Genomic DNA, 18301 nt, shown 5'->3' with positions numbered 1-18301 from the left:
TAATTAACGACGAATGAGCGTGAGAATCTCATTGTGTAATCGTGCAGTGAGTCACTTACATGGCATGAAACATTTATTGTAAGGCATTCGAATTAGATATAACGGAAACAAAATCTTTACTTCCTTCCTCAAGACAAGAAGTTATCGTTTTGTATTGGTTTCCATTTAGCAAATGATAAATTTTCGCATGTGATTAAATTCAATTTGGAGTTGAGGATTCGTCTAAGAGGGAAATTACCGTGTTTTCCGAGTGACTATAGTATTTGTAAACTAATTCTTTCTGCTTCTGTCACTTTCTACTAATATTTATTAGTATCACGCGTTTCGGCAGCAAGCTGCCATCATCAGGTGGATTAGAGTTACATGTCCATTAATCTGAAGTAGCCCGGCCGGCTAGCCGCATGGTCTAACACGCTGCTTCCCGAGAGGGAAGGCGTGCCGGTCCCCGGCACGAATCCATCCGTCGGATGAATGTCGAGGTCCGGTGTGCCGACCAGCCTGTGGATGATTTTTAAGGCGAATGCGGGCTGGTTCCCCTTTTTCCGCTTTAGTTACAGTATGTCGGCGATTGCTGCGCGAACACTGTCTCCACGTACGCGTACGCCATAATTACTCTAAAATGCAAACATTTGGGGTTACACTCGTCTGATATGAAACGTTCCCGGGGGGTCCACTGGAGACCGAACCGCACAAAAACCCTGGAATCGGTGTCGGGTGACGGTGAGGTGGGTGAATTGCTGTGGCCTGTTGTGGGGATGTGAACCACTGAGAGCTACGGCGGGACGAAGCTTCTCCGTCGTTTCTAGATCCCCGGTTCAAAAAATGGCTCTGAGCACTATGGGACTTAACTGCTGTGGTCATCAGTCCCCTAGAACTTAGAACTACTTAAACCTAACTAACCTAAGGACATCACATACATCCATGCCCGAGGCAGGATTCGAACCCGCTACCGTAGCGGTCGCGCGGTTCCGGACTGTAGCGCCTAGAACCGCTCGGCCACTTCGGCCGGCTCCCCGGTTCAATACACAATACACGATCTGAAGTATGACGGAGTATGTGTAGTGTAGTATAATGTTTGTGTTGTATGGTGAAGACGATATGAGAAGGGAAGGGTGAACCCTGGTGCCGGCTCATACGTAGCTTACTCCTCGCGATTAGCACCAAGGGGGCCGCCAAGCGTAACATGCCCATCCGACGGACGGGTCGTTATCAAATGTCACATGCCTGCTAAGAAGTTTGATATTTAAACCAAGAAATTGGCGGAAAATCTGCTAATCAGAATCATTACGCCCCACCTCTCTCCTCCCCTTGCCAGCCAAGTGCTGGGAGTGAAAATCTTTTCCACCACCAGGATTCAAACCGGCTTATCCCCGGGTCAAGCGCCAACTAACAGACGTGCATTAGCGACCTCGGGCACGGAGGCGGGTTACGCTAGGGTAGTGCAGGAAAGAAAAGGTCGCCGTTCTTCCATGCCTATCTATTAACAGTTCGCTATTGTGATCCACGCATAACACGGCATTGCAGCTGGTTTTTAGCGTCGTTGTGTTGGTTTGTACTTGCAGCCAGTGCTCGAGCCTTTCGGACGGAGAGAGCTTCGAGTGCTACGGCGAGAGCGGTGACATCGAGGTGGATGGCGAGGCGCCCCAGGCCAGGTAAGCTATTTCCTCATTTTATAATTACCAGATTAAGTCCAATAAGTAACCCTATTCTGTAGTAGAGTCGGCGAAGGAAGATCACTGACAGCTAACAGCGCTGTTACCATCTTTCAACTGCGAAGCACAAACGGTTTCAGGCGAAAACGGTAGTCGTCTATAGAGCTGCGACAACACTTGTCGTTGCCATACCCGCATACGCTGATCAGCCAGAACATTCCTACCTAATAGCCGGTATGTCCATCTTTGACACGGATAAACCTAACAATACTCTACCATCTAGTGAGCAAGATGTGTGAGACAGGCGAAATACCCTCAGACTTCAAGAACAATATAATAATTCCAATCCCAAAGAAAGCAGGTGTTGACAGATGTGAAAATTACCGAACTGTCAGTTTAATAAGTCACAGCTGCAAAATACTAACGCGAACTCTTTACAGACGAATGGAAAAACTGGTAGAAGCCGACCTCGGGGAAGATCAGTTTGGATTCCGTAGAAATATTGGAACACGTGAGGCAATACTGACCTTACGACTTATCTTAGAAAATAGATTAAAACGAAGGCAAACCTATGTTTCTAGCATTTGCAGACTTAGAGAAAGCTTTTGACAATGTTGACTGGAATACTCTCTTTCAAATTCTGAAGGTGGCAGGGGTAAAAAACAGGGAGCGAAAGGCTATTTACAATTTGTACAGAAACCAGATGGCAGTTATAAGAGTCGAGGGGCACGAAAGGGAAGCAGTGGTTGGGAAGGGAGTGAGACAGGATGGTAGCCTATCCCCGATGTTATTCAATCTGTATATCGAGCAAGCAGTAAAGGAAACAAAAGAAAACTTCGGAGTTGGAATTAAAATCCATGGAGAAGAAATAAAAACTTTGAGGTTCGCCGATGACATTGTAATTCCGTCAGAGACAACAAAGCACCTGGAAGAGCAGCTCAACGGAATGGACAGTGTCTTGAAAGGAGGATATAAGATGAACATTAACAAAAGCCAAACGAGGATAATGGAATGTAATCGAATTAAATCGGGTGATGCTGCGCAAATTAGATTAGGAAATGAGACGCTTAAAGTAGTAAATGAGTTTTGCTGTTTGGGGAGCAAAATAACTGATGATGGTTGAAGTAGAGAGGATATAAAATGTAGACTGGCAATGGCAAGGAAAGGGTTTCTGAAGAAGAGAAGTTTGTTAACTTCGAGTATAGATTTAAGTGTCAGGAAGTCGTTTCTGAGAGTATTTGTATGGAGTGTAACCATGTATCGAAGTGAAACATGGACGATAAATAGTTTAGACAAGAAGAGAATAGAAGCTTTCGAAATGTGGTGCTACAGAAGAATGCTGAAGATTAGATGGGTAGATCACATAACTAATGAGAAGGTATTGAATAGAATTAGAGAGAAGAGAAATTTGTGGCACAACTTGACTAGAACAATGCATCGGTTGGTAGGGCATATTCTGAGGCATCAAGAGATCACCAATTTAGTATTGGAGGGCAGCGTGGAGGTTAAAAATCGTGGAGGGGGACCGAGAGATGGATACACTAAGCAGATTCAAAGGATGTAGGCTGCAGTAGATACAGGGAGATGAAGCAGCTTGCACAGGATAGAGTAGCATGGAGAGCTGCATCAAACCAGTCTCTGGGCTGAAGACCAAAACAACAACAACGCCGAAGGGTCATGACATGGAAGCAAAGAGGCCGTGGTAGGTCGCTGGAGGGATGTACCACCACTTCTGCACACACAAGTCACCTAATTGCCCTAAATTCCTGGGAGGGGGGCCATGAGCTCTGACGCCACGTTCAATGACATCGGGTTCACAACTGGCGATTTGGGAGGGCTGCACGTCAATTGGAAGTCGCCTCTGTGTTCCTCGAACCACTGTATCACACTCCTGGCATTGTGACATGGCATATTATCATGTTGAAAAGAGCCACTGCTGTCGGGAAACATGATCGTCATGAAGAGGTGCACGTGGTCTGCAACCAGTGTACGGTACTCCTTGGCCGTCATGGTGCCCTGCCAATATGAATGTTCTCCAGATCTTAATGGATCCGCCGCCAGCTTGCCTCCATCCCGCAGTACAGGTGTCAAGGAGCTGTTTCCCTGGAAGACGACGGATTGATGCCCTCCCAACGGCATGATGAAGAAGACATCAGGAATTCATCAGGCCATGCAACGCTCTGCCACTGCGCCAATGTCAAGTGTCGATGGTCAGGTGTCCATTTCAGTCGTAGTTTCCGATGTCGTGGTGTTAACATTGGCACATGCATGGATTGTCGGCTGCGAAGGCCCATCGTCAGGAGTGTTCTGTGCACTATGTGTTCAGACACACTTTTTCTTTGGCTACCATTAAAGTCTGATGCTAGTTCTACCACAGTTCGCCGCCTGTCCTGTTTTCCCAATCTGCCTAGCCTACGATGTCCAACATCTGTAATGAGGGGTGGCCGTCCAACGCCCCGGCGTCTGGACATGGCTTCACCTTGGTTTCGCCACTTGCTGAAGTCACTCACCACAGCACTCCTCGAATACCAAGCAAGTCGTGCAGCTTCCGAAATGCTCGTGCCGAGCCTCCCGGCCGTCACAATCTTCCACTGGTCAGGCTCAGACAAATCGCGCGCCTTCCCCATTCTACACCCGGACAGCACCCTCACTGATACCATATGTACTGTGCATTTGTCTGACTAGCAATCTTTCCTCGCCAGATGACGCTGCTATCGCCTGGACGGGCTATTTTGACAGAAGATCGGTGGTCATAATGCTCTGGCTGATCGTGTTTACAAAATCGCGTACTTGATCGTTTGTGGTACCGTACATGCGACCCGCGGAGCAGTCGCACCAAGCCCACTGCAGTTGTCACTTATCTTCTTTCACCGACTCTACTATAGAACTCCTCAGGACAGTTTCTATGCTAATAAACAGATAATGTCCGCAATGCCACTGATTCCGCACAAAGTCCCACTGCAGCTGACATCAATAGTCCCTCCCATTTCTCCTCCCTTCACCTTCAATTCACATAACATTTCAAGTCAGAATGAGATTTTCACTCTGCAGCGGAGTGTGCGCTGGTATGAAACTTCCTGGCAGATTAAAACTGTGTGCCGGACCGAGACTCGAACTCGGGACTTTTGCCTTTCGCTGGAGGGAGACAGCACCACTTCTAAAATGAATTTTCACTCTGCAGCGGAGTGCTCTACCATCTGAGCTACCCAAGCACGACTCACACCCCGTCCTCACATCTGTACTTCCGCCAGTACCTCGCCTCCTACCTTCCAGACTTTACAGACGCTCTGCTGCGAACCTTATCTGCCAGGAAGTTTTATATCAGCGCACACTCCGCTGCGCAGTGAAAATCTCATTCTGGAAACATCCCATAGGCTGTGGCTAAGCCATGTCGCCGCAGTATCCTTTCTTTAAGGAGTGCTAATCCTGCTAGGTTCGCAGGAGAGCTTCTGTAAAGTTTGGAAGGTAGGAGCCGAGGTACTGGGCGGAAGTAAAGCTGTGAGGACGGGGCGTGAGTCGTGCTTGGGTAGCTCAGATGGTAGAGCACTTGCCCGCGAAAGGCAAAGGTCCCGAGTTCGAGTCTCGGTCCGCCACACAGTTTTAATCTGGCAGGAAGTTTCATTTCAATTCAGTTTAGCACGTGTAAAGAACAGGGATGTTTTTAAACTGTCGTTGACTGCTGACAAAATACTTCTTTAGGAAATAAATGTACCATGAATCCTGCTGCCAGCCATAAAATAGCGTCTAGAAAAACCTATAGGTAACGTACGTAAAAAAAAGAGAAAAAGGAAAAAGGCCTTTGCAACGCTATTAGAGTTTCGCATTTGAAGCATTTGCGACTGTGTTAAAAATTTAAAGAAGGAAGCGAAAACAGTGATTCATTATAGTGCTTCTGTTACATTGCATGACCTTATGCCATGCTTCTTAGAGGCGGCAAAGATATATACTTGCACTGTAGTTGCGGCCATTTTCAGGCGGTTCCGAGGCTAAAAATACAACAGCCGGGCATTGAAATAAGAATGTAGGCCATTGTCGCCCTGGCAACCTTTGTATCGACCGTCTTCTTGCGTGTCTAGTATTCTGCCGCCTGCTGCCTCATTCAGCCAGTTGTAACCGTATAATTACGTCGAGTTCCTTCCTTTTTTGCACGGCTGTGATACTACACCCACAGTTGTTATATAAATATTACCATTCCGAAAGCTGAATAGTAACTTACTAGGCTATCAAGCGTATGTCACCTCACAAAGGAGAGTTCTGTTTAAGGTCCGCAATATTCTAAGAAAAAAAAAAAAAACAACTCGGGGAGACCGTCTCCGTAGCCGAACCGTTGCCAGCCAGCACGGTAGCCCAGTACGTACGGTCAGTGGATTGACAAGATTCTACACTCTAGACCAAAAAAAGTCATACCACGAAGGAATTATCCGAATGGGACGGAAATCGGCAAATGTGATGCACATGTACAAACAAACTAATGATTAGAATTTCACAGAAATTGGAGGATTTGTCCAAGAGAAAGAGCTCCGCAAATTGAGTAAGTCAATAATGCGTTGCTCCATCTCTGGTCCTTATGCAAGCACTTATTCGGTTTGGCATTGATTAACACTATGCCGTCCGGCGACACCACAGGGAAAGAAACATAAATGAAACTGTAAGAGCGAAACTGGGAGCCGACAATTTCTGTTTGTCTTTTTGGTGTGTGTGATTGTTTTGCACGTAAGTAGAACCGCGTATTATTCAGTGTTAGTCCATTGTGTATTTTACATTCTTACAGAACACAAGTTGCATTTTATAAGTAACTAAAATTATTTGATCGCATAACTTCTGTTCTTCTATGTAACTAAAGCGATTACTTTTGATGTAAGTACAGTTTACATGCACAAACAAAAAAAATCCATAATTATCGTTCTTATGTTGTACTCAATGGAACGTTCTTCATCATGACCAAACGCGAGAGTATCCTGCTATTACTGATAAATGCGGAAGTTCTTTATGAATAACAGAAACATATTTCATACACGTTCAACGAAATATTGAAACGATGTTTGATATATTTTTGCTTTGCATTTTTTAAAATTTTACCTTTTTGTTGAGGAAATTGCGTTTTCTAGCACTATATAATAAATCTGCATTTTTTCGTTATTTTTACTGCAACATCCCTCGGTTTCACATTACAAATCATTTTCGAATAAAACTTGAATCAAACAATGACAGGTTTAATTTTGCTATAGATACTGTTTTCTTTTAAATGACACAAAGGAGTATAACTGTGAAGAACAAAAATCTTCCAAAGGATAGGTGGGCCTTTATGTATCCTCACTCAGTATCTAGAACCGCTTCCGGTTTTTAGGGGAATCTAGTAAGACATTGATCGCATGTGTGAAGAAAGCGGACCTTATGAGGTAACGCCTGATAGGTATGCAACACACCTAACATACAGGCAATGGGGGTACGACCTTAACTGACCAAACGCACTAGGAAAACTACCTTCCTTACTTACGATAATCTCCGTCAACCAACAGTAGTTTTACAGCTCTAAGTATTGGTGATAGTGTAAGCTAGTGGTGGCAGAGGCATGGAGGTGACGTGTGTTGTGTTGTGTTGTGTTTCAGAGAAGGCCGGCGGAGCCCGCTGGCGCGGCACACGTGGCTGAGGACCAGCCTGCGCAGGCCCAACTCGAGCAGGTAACTCCACCCACACTGTCTGTCCTGCAACCAGCACTGCATGCCACCGACTAACCCCACTCACCGCCCACTAGGCTAGCACCACGCGCTGTTGGGCGCCGTCATTAACTACTGTGTTCACTGCACTGGAGCCACTTCGTTCTCCATTTGGAGAACCTCGTTTGCTTCTCTTTCAATCTACAGTCTCATTAATCTTTCCATAAGGTGAATTGACTGTTGCTCATACCTCGATGTTGGTTTTATTGAAACTATGGAATTTACACACAATATTCTGCGGAATGGATAGTGTCTTGAAAGGAGGATACAAGATAGACATCAACAAAAGCAAAACGAGGATAATGGAATGTAGTCGAATTATGTCGGGTGATGCTGAGGGAATTAGATTAGGAAATGAGACACTTAAAGTAGTAAAGGAGTTTTGCTATTTGGGGAGCAAAATAACTGATGATGGTCGAAGTTGAGAGGATATAAAATGTAGACTGGCAATGGCAAGGAAAGCGTTTCTGAAGAAGGAAAATTTGTTAACATCGAGTATAGATTTAAGTGTCAAGATGTCGTTTCTGAGAGTATTTGTATGGAGTGTAGCCATGTATGGAAGTGAAACATGGACGATAATTAGTTTAGACAAGAAGAGAATAGAAGCTTTCGAAATGTGGTGCTACAGAAGAATGCTGAAGATTAGATGGGTAGATCACATAAATATTGAGGACGTATTGAATAGAATTGGGGAGAAGAGGAGCTTGTGGCACAACTTGACTAGAAGAAGGGATCAGTTGGTAGGACATGTTCTGAGACATCGAGGGATGACCAATTTAGTATTGGAGGGCAGCGTGGAGGGTAAAAATCGAAGAGGGAGACCAAGAGATGAATACACTAAGCACATTCAGAAGGATGTAGGCTGCAGTAGGTACTGGGAGATGAAGCAGCTCGCACAGGATAGAGTAGCATGGAGAGCTGCAACAAACCAATCTCAGGACTGAAAACCACAACAACAACATTCTGCGTTGTTGGTAGACTTTAAACATCTATGTAAGATTCGGCATCAGTGTGTAAGAGAGGCCTTAGGAAAACTGTTTCAAATGCGTGTACACGCTCGTGTATAACTGACATTCATTAATTTTTTTAATACCAGTGACTGTAGCATAAACTACCGATGCTGCTGGAAGATAGAGACGTTGGATGGTGTGGTGAGGTACTTCTACGAATGTATACATGCAGACTGAAGCGAAGAATGTAAATTTGTACCGAAACTGGGAATTAAACCCAGATCTGCTGCTCACTAGGCACGTGGACTGACTACTAACCACCCAGGGACAGTGGCTTTGCACAGCTGCATGGACAACCTTAGCAAGCCTTCTTCCTCAGTCCAAATTCCCATTCACACTTCAGCCCACTTGGCATTCCCCCTAAACTGGAACAGCATTGCAGAGGTTCTCCAACTGTTTTGGAGCACCCATGCATGGGTTTCAGGTAGGATTCCACAATTCGTTCAATGCTGAGGTGCTACTCCAATACAGTAGGAGAGCCTATGCAATGCTGTTCTAGTGGGAATACCAAGTGGATGGAGGTGTGAAAGGGAATTTGTACTGATGAGGGGTAATCCGTGCAGTTTTGCAAATCCACTGTGCCGGCGTGGCGCAGTGGTGAGTGCATCTGTGTAAAGAACAGGGGACCCAGCTTCGAATCCTGGCTTTGGCACAAATTATCATTCATTGCTTCAGTCTGCATATATACCCCATAAATGTTCGAGACTTGAAAATGTCTGTGGAACCATGTAGTTTCATTTGATATCAGAGGGAACCAGGCAAATTGTTCCGAATGCGTGTACGTGCCAATGTTTAACGCTTTCAGTACAGCGGTTTCTGCCTGAGGCAATCATTTCATTAATTTTTATTTTGAAGTACCAGTAGCTTTCGCATAAACTGCCGATGCTATTTTAAGACAGAATCATCTAGTGGTACAGTGAGGTACATCTTCGAATGTACTGCATTGTCGGCCGCGGTGGTCTAGCGGTTCTAGGCGCTCAGTCCGGAACCGCGCGACCGCTACGGTCGCAGGTTCGAATCCTGCCTCGGGCATGGATGTGTGTGATGTCCTTAGGTTAGTTAGGTTTAAGTAGTTCTAAGTTCTAGGGGACTGATGACCTCAGATGTTAAGTCCCATAGTGCTTAGAGCCATTTTGTACTGCATTGTAACAGTCACAGCGTTCAAAGTGATGGTAGGTGTGGAGATTGTGCTACGTGGCTGTAGGAGATTGTGACATGTGTTATTTTTTTATAGTGATCATATTGAGGACAACATAGACAGTGAAAGTAAGCGTATGTAATGTTATTGTATTGTAAATCTGTGTTTGTACTACTGCTCTGATGAGTGGTTTCAAAATGAAAGCGCTGGAGCAGTACGTACTTTTGATGTAAATTTATTAAGCTTTAGATCCATTTTTGCTATATTGGAGTATAATTTGATTTAGGTGTTACGAGTTTGTGGAAGTTTCGAGATGTGGGATTGTGTCAAGGAAAAATGTGAAATTGTTTTCAAATTCAGGGTGATCAGTAACAGTTTGTAAAGCTTATAAGGGTGTTGCAGCGTAGCTTGTGCTAAGAAATAATTGTTGAGAAAAAAAATTCGGAACGTTGAGCCGTTTCCGATTTAATGAGCAATGGAGTTAGCCAATCAGGTCGTTGATAGCGCGATTTCAAGCAGTCTGTCGGATACAGTTAGTCTCAGTTGTTCTTATAGCATAGATGACAGCGCACGTGACGGCTCAGCCGTTGGCTCGGGTTCGATTCTTACTGCAATCTAGTGTCCTATTTTTGTATCGCTCTCTTGTTCGGGCTTAGGAAAACAAGCGAAGAAAACGCCTGACAACACCGTCTCTGGCCGGCGCTTGAATGTTCGCTCGCAGTGGCCTGATTGGCTAACTTCAATGGTGATTAAATCGGAAACGACGCAACTTATTGAATTTCGTTTTTAATAATCATTTCTCAGAACAACGTACCTTGCAACAGCCTTAGAAGTTTTTCAGACTATTTCTGACCACCCTGTGTATCTCATGAAATGACGGCTGGTTGAAAACTGTGTGTCCCAAAGCTTCCAAAGTGAAATCACTTTCTTAAAAAAATTCACTGTTTACTTTTTGCCAATTTCTTCTTGTATTCCTTGCTTGCGAAAAATTTTAAAATTAATTTTTTGTACATATTATTGGAGCTCAGAGCGTTAAATGAACAGCTTTTGTGGACAGTGTTAAGAGTTGATACAATAGTGGAGCCAGGCATAAGAGTCACATCTGACTGTGTTTACACCGCAGTAGACTTGCCTTTCAACTTAAGTAAATTTCTCGGATATTTTTCTTCAGAGTCACAAAGACAACATTAACGAGGACCATATTACTTCAATCGTGTATTCAAGAGCTTTTGAATGCTGTTAAAAACGTACATCGTTCCATCTAAAAAAAAATAACCTTCCTTCAGTAACTTCGTGGATGCCAACTGATTGCGATGATGATAGTGATGATGATCATGAGTTTAAACAGAAAAACATTTTAGGTCATCGGTCTCTTAGTCACTCACCAAGGAAGGAATCAGGTTCAAATGGTTCAGATGGTTCTGAGCACTATGGGACTTAACATCTTAGGTCATCAGTCCCCTAGAACTTAGAACTACTTAAACCTAACTAACCTAAAGACATCAGACACATCCATGCCCGAGGCAGGATTCGAAGCGGCGACCGTAGCAGTCGCACGTTTCCGGACTGAGCGCCTAGAACCGCGAGACCACCGCGGCCGGCAAGGAATCAGGTTACCCATCTGTCTGTGTATAGAACAAATCTCACGTGGAGATGTATGAATATTTTCCAAAGGTTTGTATAGCGTATCTCTGAGGCGGGATGCGGGTACCAGCCCAGTATTTACCTAGTTGGATGTGGAAAACCGCCTACAAACTACGTCTGAGATGATCGGCTTACCAGCCCCCGTTGTCATCGTTCGATCCGGGTCAGTATTGCCCTCTGTGTCCCTCAACCGGCATGTTAACAAGTCGGCTATCTGGTAGGGTGGTTGACACAAAAGTACTGCCCTTACAAAATTATGTGCTCTGTGCCTACTGTACTTTGCTGCAAACGTTTCCGTATTTATAACCATTGAAAAAATAAAAAGTGTGCAAGTTTTAGATGACATATACAAGATGACTCAGCTGCCCGTACCGATTTGTTCTACGCAGCCCACAACATGTCTGTATCAGGAATGTTATCCAGACAGGCGATAGCTACGTAATCGATATAATTTCCCTCTCAGAGCTTTGGGCCATTGCTAGCAAACAGAATCATACTGTAAAAAAACACAAGTGAGGATTATTACACGGTATTTTTGGACCATGATATACCTTACTTCTGCCATACTTACCCACGTCTCTCGAATCTTTCTTTGGGTAATTAGTGTTGTAGTCATACAGGTTTTGGATGTCTCCGTAAGTTTATTCCGTTTACAGTACTTCATCTTTCGTAAATGGTCCAGAAACATTTACTTGTAAAGTCTTCTTGACAATTGGAAACAGCGAAATTAACGGGAGATATTAAAATCGGAAGCATGAAGGTAACAACTTTCCGATGTATAACTTCTGAACCATTTCCGAAGGCTGAAGTAATAAACGGAATAAACAACAATTTCCGAAAGATTAAGTAATATAAACGGAAGAAACTTGCAGAGACATCCAAAAACTTCATGATTACACCAGTAATTACACAAAGAAATATTAGAGATATTTGTATAAACATGGCAGAAGTAAGATATATCTTTGTCTAAAAATAGCATAACTCACGGCCAATCTCATTTGTATCTCTTACAGTGTGATTCCGTTTGCTAGAAGTCACCCAGAGCTACGAGAGGGAATTTATATCGATTACGTGGCTGTCGCCTATATGCATACCGTTCCTGCTGCGGATGTACTGTGGGTTGCATAAAACAAATCGGTAGAGGTAGCTGAATCACCCTGTACAAAGTCGTGAGAAATGACGAGCATCAGCTGCCACAGGCGCCAGTATCGATGTGAGTTTGTCACTACAGGAGCTAATGACTTACTACAGGGGAATTCCAACTGCCCTGTCTGAGTATGTGCCCTCCCGTGAATGTGTAGCCTCAGCTAAGGACACATACCGTCTGCTGCATTTTGAGGGCCACGGCTGACGCGTCAGACCCGGTGTGCTAACACTCCTTTCGTTAGAGGGTCTTTCCCAACAGGAACGCTAAAACCCGTCATCAGGAGCTGACGGAAGGGACATAAATCTATTTTCGTAGGCTACACTACTTCTCAAGCGTATTCAAAAACATTGATTTCAGTTTTTCCTTCTTTTTTTGTATGTGTTAAAATAGAGGGTGGGGGACGTCAGTGAGGTTGCAGTGCTTAGCGCAGCATAAACCGCCTGGTAACAATGACTGAGTAACTCACTGTGTTTGGCAAATGCTACGAAAACAGGAAGGTATTAACCTTCAAAACAAGGTGTTCCATCAAAATACAAGGATTATCAAAGTGTTCCGTCAGGGCAAAGGTTTGGGAACCACTGCTCTACAGCATGTGTGATCACTTTGATAATCCTTGTACTTTGATGGAACACCTTGTTTTGAAGGTTAATAAAATTTTTAAAAATGAGAATACTTTTCTGATTCAGTGAACTTCAATTCTAAATCCATACATCCATAAATGATAATAATATTTAAAAAATACATTAGTATCATCAAAATGTCGAAAAAACCTCCATGTTATAATTTTTTTCGCGGGGCACTTATTGATTTCCTGCGGAACACCAGTGTTCCACAGAACACAGTTTTGGAAACCATGCTGCAGGGACTGGAAGCTATCCGTCAAACTAATCGAAAAAAAATGCACTTAAAACTCGTAGATATATATAAAGACCCGATTTCGTTTGACTTCACAATCGGTGATCGGTCACAGGAATGAGACACAAGCGTCAAGTTCCAATGACTGTCTATTCGCAGCAATTTAAAACGGAAGGATTACATGAATTTAACTGTGGGGAATGAGTGTTTGAGATTTGTTGCAAGAATCTAAATGATTTGTATTCGCCTGCGTTCAATGTGGCTTAGGAAATCCTCGTCCTAACAATTCTTGTGAACTGTTCGTCGATCTGGGACTCTCAGGCAGTTGAATTGATGGAAGAGGTGGCAAGATTCAAAGAAAAGCTGCACTGTTCCTTACGGTGTAATTCAACAGTCCAGTTGAATTGTGGAAATGTTAAGCGCTCTAAGCGCCAAATTTGGAATTTGTCAGGAAGATGAAAATACAATGTATGTCCGTTTGTGCGCAACTGATTTGTATCCAAAAAAATTGGGAAGGTATTCTGATACCACAAAATAATGCTGTTCACCGCATCACCACAAAAAATAACGAGAGAAATTATAAAATAAATACATTCTTAAGAGCGTTCTAAGTGCAATACCAAGAAACTGACTGGGTTATAAGTGGCAATACGGCCGAGCGGTTCTAGGCACTGCAGTCCGGAACCACGCTGCTGCTACGGTCGGAGGTTCGAATCCTGCCTCGGACATGAATGTGTGTGATGTCCTTAGGTTAGTTAGGCTTAAGTAGTTTCTAAGTCTAGGGGACTGATGACCTCAGATGTTAAGTCCCATAGTGCTTAGAGCTATTTGAACCATTTTGAAAAAAGATTTTACAAACTCACTCTTGGGAGAAAAAGGAAAAAGAAAACTCTAGCCACCCATTGTTATAATGCTAATTATTCACACAAATATCGCCGTTACATCTTTCGAACGACAGCTGCACCTTGAGACACTGTTCAAGTTTACATTACTTTTGTTGTTATTTGTCAAAAAAAGCCAAAAAAAACGAATCACTAATGTAAACTCCAAGGGCTATTCGGAAAGTAAGTTCTGCTCGGTTGCGAAATGGAAACCGCTGATAAAATCAGAAATGTTTTATTTGCAACAGTTAGCTACACATTCCCGCTACTTCTCTACGCAGTCACCGCTGCGACTTCGACATCTATCGTACCGTTGTACCAAGTTTCTAGTACGCTCATCATAGAAGGCAGCCGCCTGTGCTTTCCACCAGTTCTCTAAGCTGATCTACAGCTCGTTGTCTCTGCCAAAACGTTGTCTTCATAGCCAGCAGTTCATGTGAGCAGAGATGAAAATCAGGGAGAGCCAATTACGCGCTCTATTGTGACTGATCAAACGCTTCCCATCGAAAACGCTGCAGGGAAATCTTCACTGCCCCTGCCGAGTGCGGCCGACAATTGTCACAAAGAAGGAAAGCGTGTGACAATTATGTTACGTGGGCTGCATGACATAAGCTGAAATCTCTCACCAAGCTGTCATATTTGGCGTGAGACACTATTTTATAGGCATCGTGACGTGCTCACCGTGTGCTCAGGACTGAAAAATCGACGTGACGCAATCGACGGGCATACTACAGACACTGTCCAACACATCTGTGCAAAGCTATTCATCGGGGCTTTCACAGTTTCCCATTTCGTGACCTTTCGGAACTTAATTTTCTAATTGCGCTGCTATATGTTATATAAGACTGACCAACCGTGTGAAGATGAACCAGCCTGTTCGAAACCGGTAACGGTGCTATTTGTGTAAATAAGCAGCATTCTTAAAAGTGACTGGTTGCTGTTTTTCTCTTTGCTACAATCATCTTGTATTTTCTATGCTGTCACGGACTCAAAAATGCCATAACTTTCCTTTAATTTACGTCTGTGGTCACAAACGTTTTGTTAACAGATCTGCAGAAAAAATGGTTAAAACATAAGTACACTCGAAGATTGTCTACAGCTTAAAAACAATACATAGACCATAGTGAAAAGTAGTACTGGCAAAATTTACATCTGTGCGCTTTAAATATGAAAAGGCATACCTGTTTCATAAAAACAAAGTCCTAATGTACTGCAGCCATAGTGGCATCGTCAAATGTTAAATGCGAAATCAGCACCAGCATCGTCAAATACATATAAATATCATCATATGCACGAGTCATGTTGTCAGTAGCACTACTGTTTAAAACAAGCTCCCGTGTAGTAGCCACAAGATGTTTGTGTTGTAAGTTCATTAGGTGTCGCAAACGTCGGCATACATTAGTTTACAATAATTAATTCAAACAGCGAAAATAAAGGGGATACAATATTTAAAGTCTGTAAGGAGCTTGTAACGTATTAAAGGGAACTTATTACATATACGGGTCGCTGTTTTTTCGCGATAGTGTCACAGCTTGTCAAAAATGTCAGTTTTTGACAAAACAGTTATTGTTCAAAAGTGCCATTAATGCGCAGACTGCTTCTTTCGAAAGGCTACGCCTTGTCTCTGCAGCTCCAGCAGTCCTCTTCGTTCCCATGTATGAAGAACATTCCATCCCACTGATCATATTTTTTAGATAAGACGTTTCGGTCGTCCCCTCGTTTACTTTGCTAAGGTGTTGAATTAGGTTTTTAACTAATAGAACCGTAGTCAACAAAAAACGCTTCTCATATCTTTTAAATTCTGAAATTCCAGAGGGAACCGTAGCTTGGCAAAAAGCCCACGCACCATCCACTAACGTATGTTTGAAAGACCTCCATTGTTTGTCATCTGGACCAAGTCTAGAAACTTGCAACATACGACGGTTGTCCAGAAAGTAAGTTCCGACCGGTCGGGAAATGGAAACCACAGTGAAAACAAGAAACTTTTTTTTTCCACCTTCCACCTACTTCTCTACATAGGCTCCGCACCAATTTCGAGTGTTGAAACTTCCTGGCAGATTAAAACTATGTGCCCGACCGAGACTCGAACTCGGGACCTTTGCCTTTCGCGGGCAAGTGCTCTACCAACTGAGCTACCGAAGCACGACTCACGCCCGGTACTCACAGCTTTACTTCTGCCAGTACCTCGTCTCCTACCTTCCAAACTTTACAGAAGCTCTCCTGCGAACCTTGCAGAACTAGCACTCCTGAAAGAAAGGATATGCGGAGACATGGCTTAGCCACAGCCTGGGGGACGTTTCCAGAATGAGTTTTAATCTGCCAGGAAGTTTCATATCAGCGCACACTCCGCTGCAGAGTGAAAATCTCATTCTGGAATTTCGAGTGTTGTCGTAGTGCTGCATCACTTTCCAATATCCTCGTCATAGAAAGCAGGCGCCTGTGCTTTCGGACAGTTATCTGCACTGGTCTGCAGCTCGTTGTCTGTGGAAAAATTCTGTCTTCATAGCCAGCGGTTCTTGTGAGCAGAGACTCATGAGGAGCCAGTTACGGGCTGAATTGTGGGTGATCAAACACTTCTAATCGGAAACGCTGCAGGAGCGTCTTCATTGCCCCTGCAGTGTGCGGCCGAGAATTGGCGTGAAGAAGGAACTGCTCGACGGTTGTGTTATGTGGGCTGCATGACACAGACGAAATCTTTAACCAGACCCTCAAACTTGGCGGGAGACGCTATTCCCTACGCATCTTTACGTGCTCACTGTTCACTGAAAACTGAAAATAGTGACGCGACACGATCGACGGGCATACTAGACACTGCCCAACACATCTGTGCAAAGCTTTACCGGATTTTCCCAGTGGTTTCCATTTCGCGACCGATCGGAACTTACTTGCTGGACAACCCTCGTATTATCGAGAACGTAATAGCACTGAAAACGTGTTTTGTGAGAAAGAATGGAACTTAGAACGTTTCCCTTTTCCAGTCTTCAGTTACTTTCGGACATTAATGGCATTAGCGTTCATGAAAGCTATACTGACGAACTAAAGCCCAAAAATGTTCAAATGTGTGTATTCCTAAGGGGCCAAACTGCTGAGGTATTCGGTCCCAAGACTTACACACTACTTTAACTAACTTACGCTAACGACAACACACACACATCCATGCCCGAGGAAGGGCTCGAACCTCCGGTGGGAGGCCCGCGCGATTCCCAACGTGGCGCCTCTAACCGCGCGGCGAACTAAAGTTTGGGGTATGACACTGCGTATACCACAAACACAAGATGTTGCTGTCGAGCATTGGAAGGCGCCGGCGTGAGCTGGCAAGGTGCTTGGACGCAGCAAGCCGCGTGGGGGTCAGCGCCTACGTCAGCACGTTTCGTGACGTCACCCAGGGTGACGTAGTGGCTGCCGTGAGGCCGTACAAGGCAGCCGGGCACGTTGCTAACCACGGCACCGCCCCTGCACAACTGTTTGCACTCTCCTGGCGTCCCAACAGTGCGTCGGCGATCGAGCAGGAGGGACGGCCTAACGGTTCTCGCTAGAGAAGAGTGGACACGTTCCACCTATCCACCTATTGTCAAACAAGTGGGGATGGCTTGAATAATTTACTTTAGAGTGCTAGGCAACGCCATTATGAAACAATAAAACAAATATAAAGCAAACGTTTCTGCCTTCTATGCAACGGTCTTCCACAGGACACGAACTACTCAGTTCTGTAAATAGTCTTCCATATATACACTATCTAATTGTCCGCCCCAGTAGCTGGGTGGTCAGCCGACAAAATGTCAATCCTAAGGGCCCGGGTTCGATTCCCGGCTGTGTCGGAGATTTTCTGCGCTCAGGGACTGGGGGTTGTGTTGTCCTAATCATCATCATTTCATCCCTATCGACGCGCAAGTCACCGATGTGGCGTCAAATCGAAAGACTTGCACTCGGCGAACGGTTTACCCGACGGGAGGCCCTAGTCACACGAAATTTACATTTTAATATCTAATTTCAGTTTTCAGGTGAGTGTCATTGAACAGTTCGAAGGCAAGATCATGTGGAGGGTTGGCTGCACGATAGGCTGGTGGCTATGCTACCCTAGCAGGTGGTAGGTGGCAGCGAATCGCCAGCTTCTACCCATGGCAGCGTTTCCCTACAGCAAGACGTCGCTACCGCACTAAAGTTTTCTTGTGCCCGCATGTTTGTGGTGGTGAACCCTAGCATTGCGGAGCGTCTGGTTAACGAAAATACGGGGATCGATGAGACCCAGGCTGTCGG

The 18301-nt window shown here is 44.4% G+C and overlaps 1 protein-coding gene across 5 annotated transcripts in view; it reads left to right on the top strand.

The window, feature by feature from the left end:
- The window catches only part of LOC124607365 (rab11 family-interacting protein 4), a 929323-nt gene that overhangs the window by 669860 nt on the left and 241162 nt on the right, over positions 1–18301 (top strand). For 4 of the 5 annotated variants that reach the window (XM_047139676.1, XM_047139675.1, XM_047139674.1 and 1 more), the window contains 2 exons: positions 1563–1652; positions 7262–7333. The exons of the other annotated variant lie outside the window; for it this stretch is intronic. In XM_047139676.1, coding sequence (XP_046995632.1) covers positions 1563–1652; positions 7262–7333 — 162 coding nt within the window. The remainder of the gene's footprint in view (positions 1–1562; positions 1653–7261; positions 7334–18301) is intronic. 5 annotated transcript variants of the gene reach the window in all.

The sequence above is a fragment of the Schistocerca americana genome, chromosome 3 (assembly GCF_021461395.2).
Source record: "Schistocerca americana isolate TAMUIC-IGC-003095 chromosome 3, iqSchAmer2.1, whole genome shotgun sequence".
In the NCBI taxonomy this organism is placed as follows: domain Eukaryota; kingdom Metazoa; phylum Arthropoda; class Insecta; order Orthoptera; family Acrididae; genus Schistocerca; species Schistocerca americana.
The sequence above is the reverse complement of the archived record's forward strand: the minus strand, read 5'-3'. Positions and strand labels throughout refer to the sequence as shown.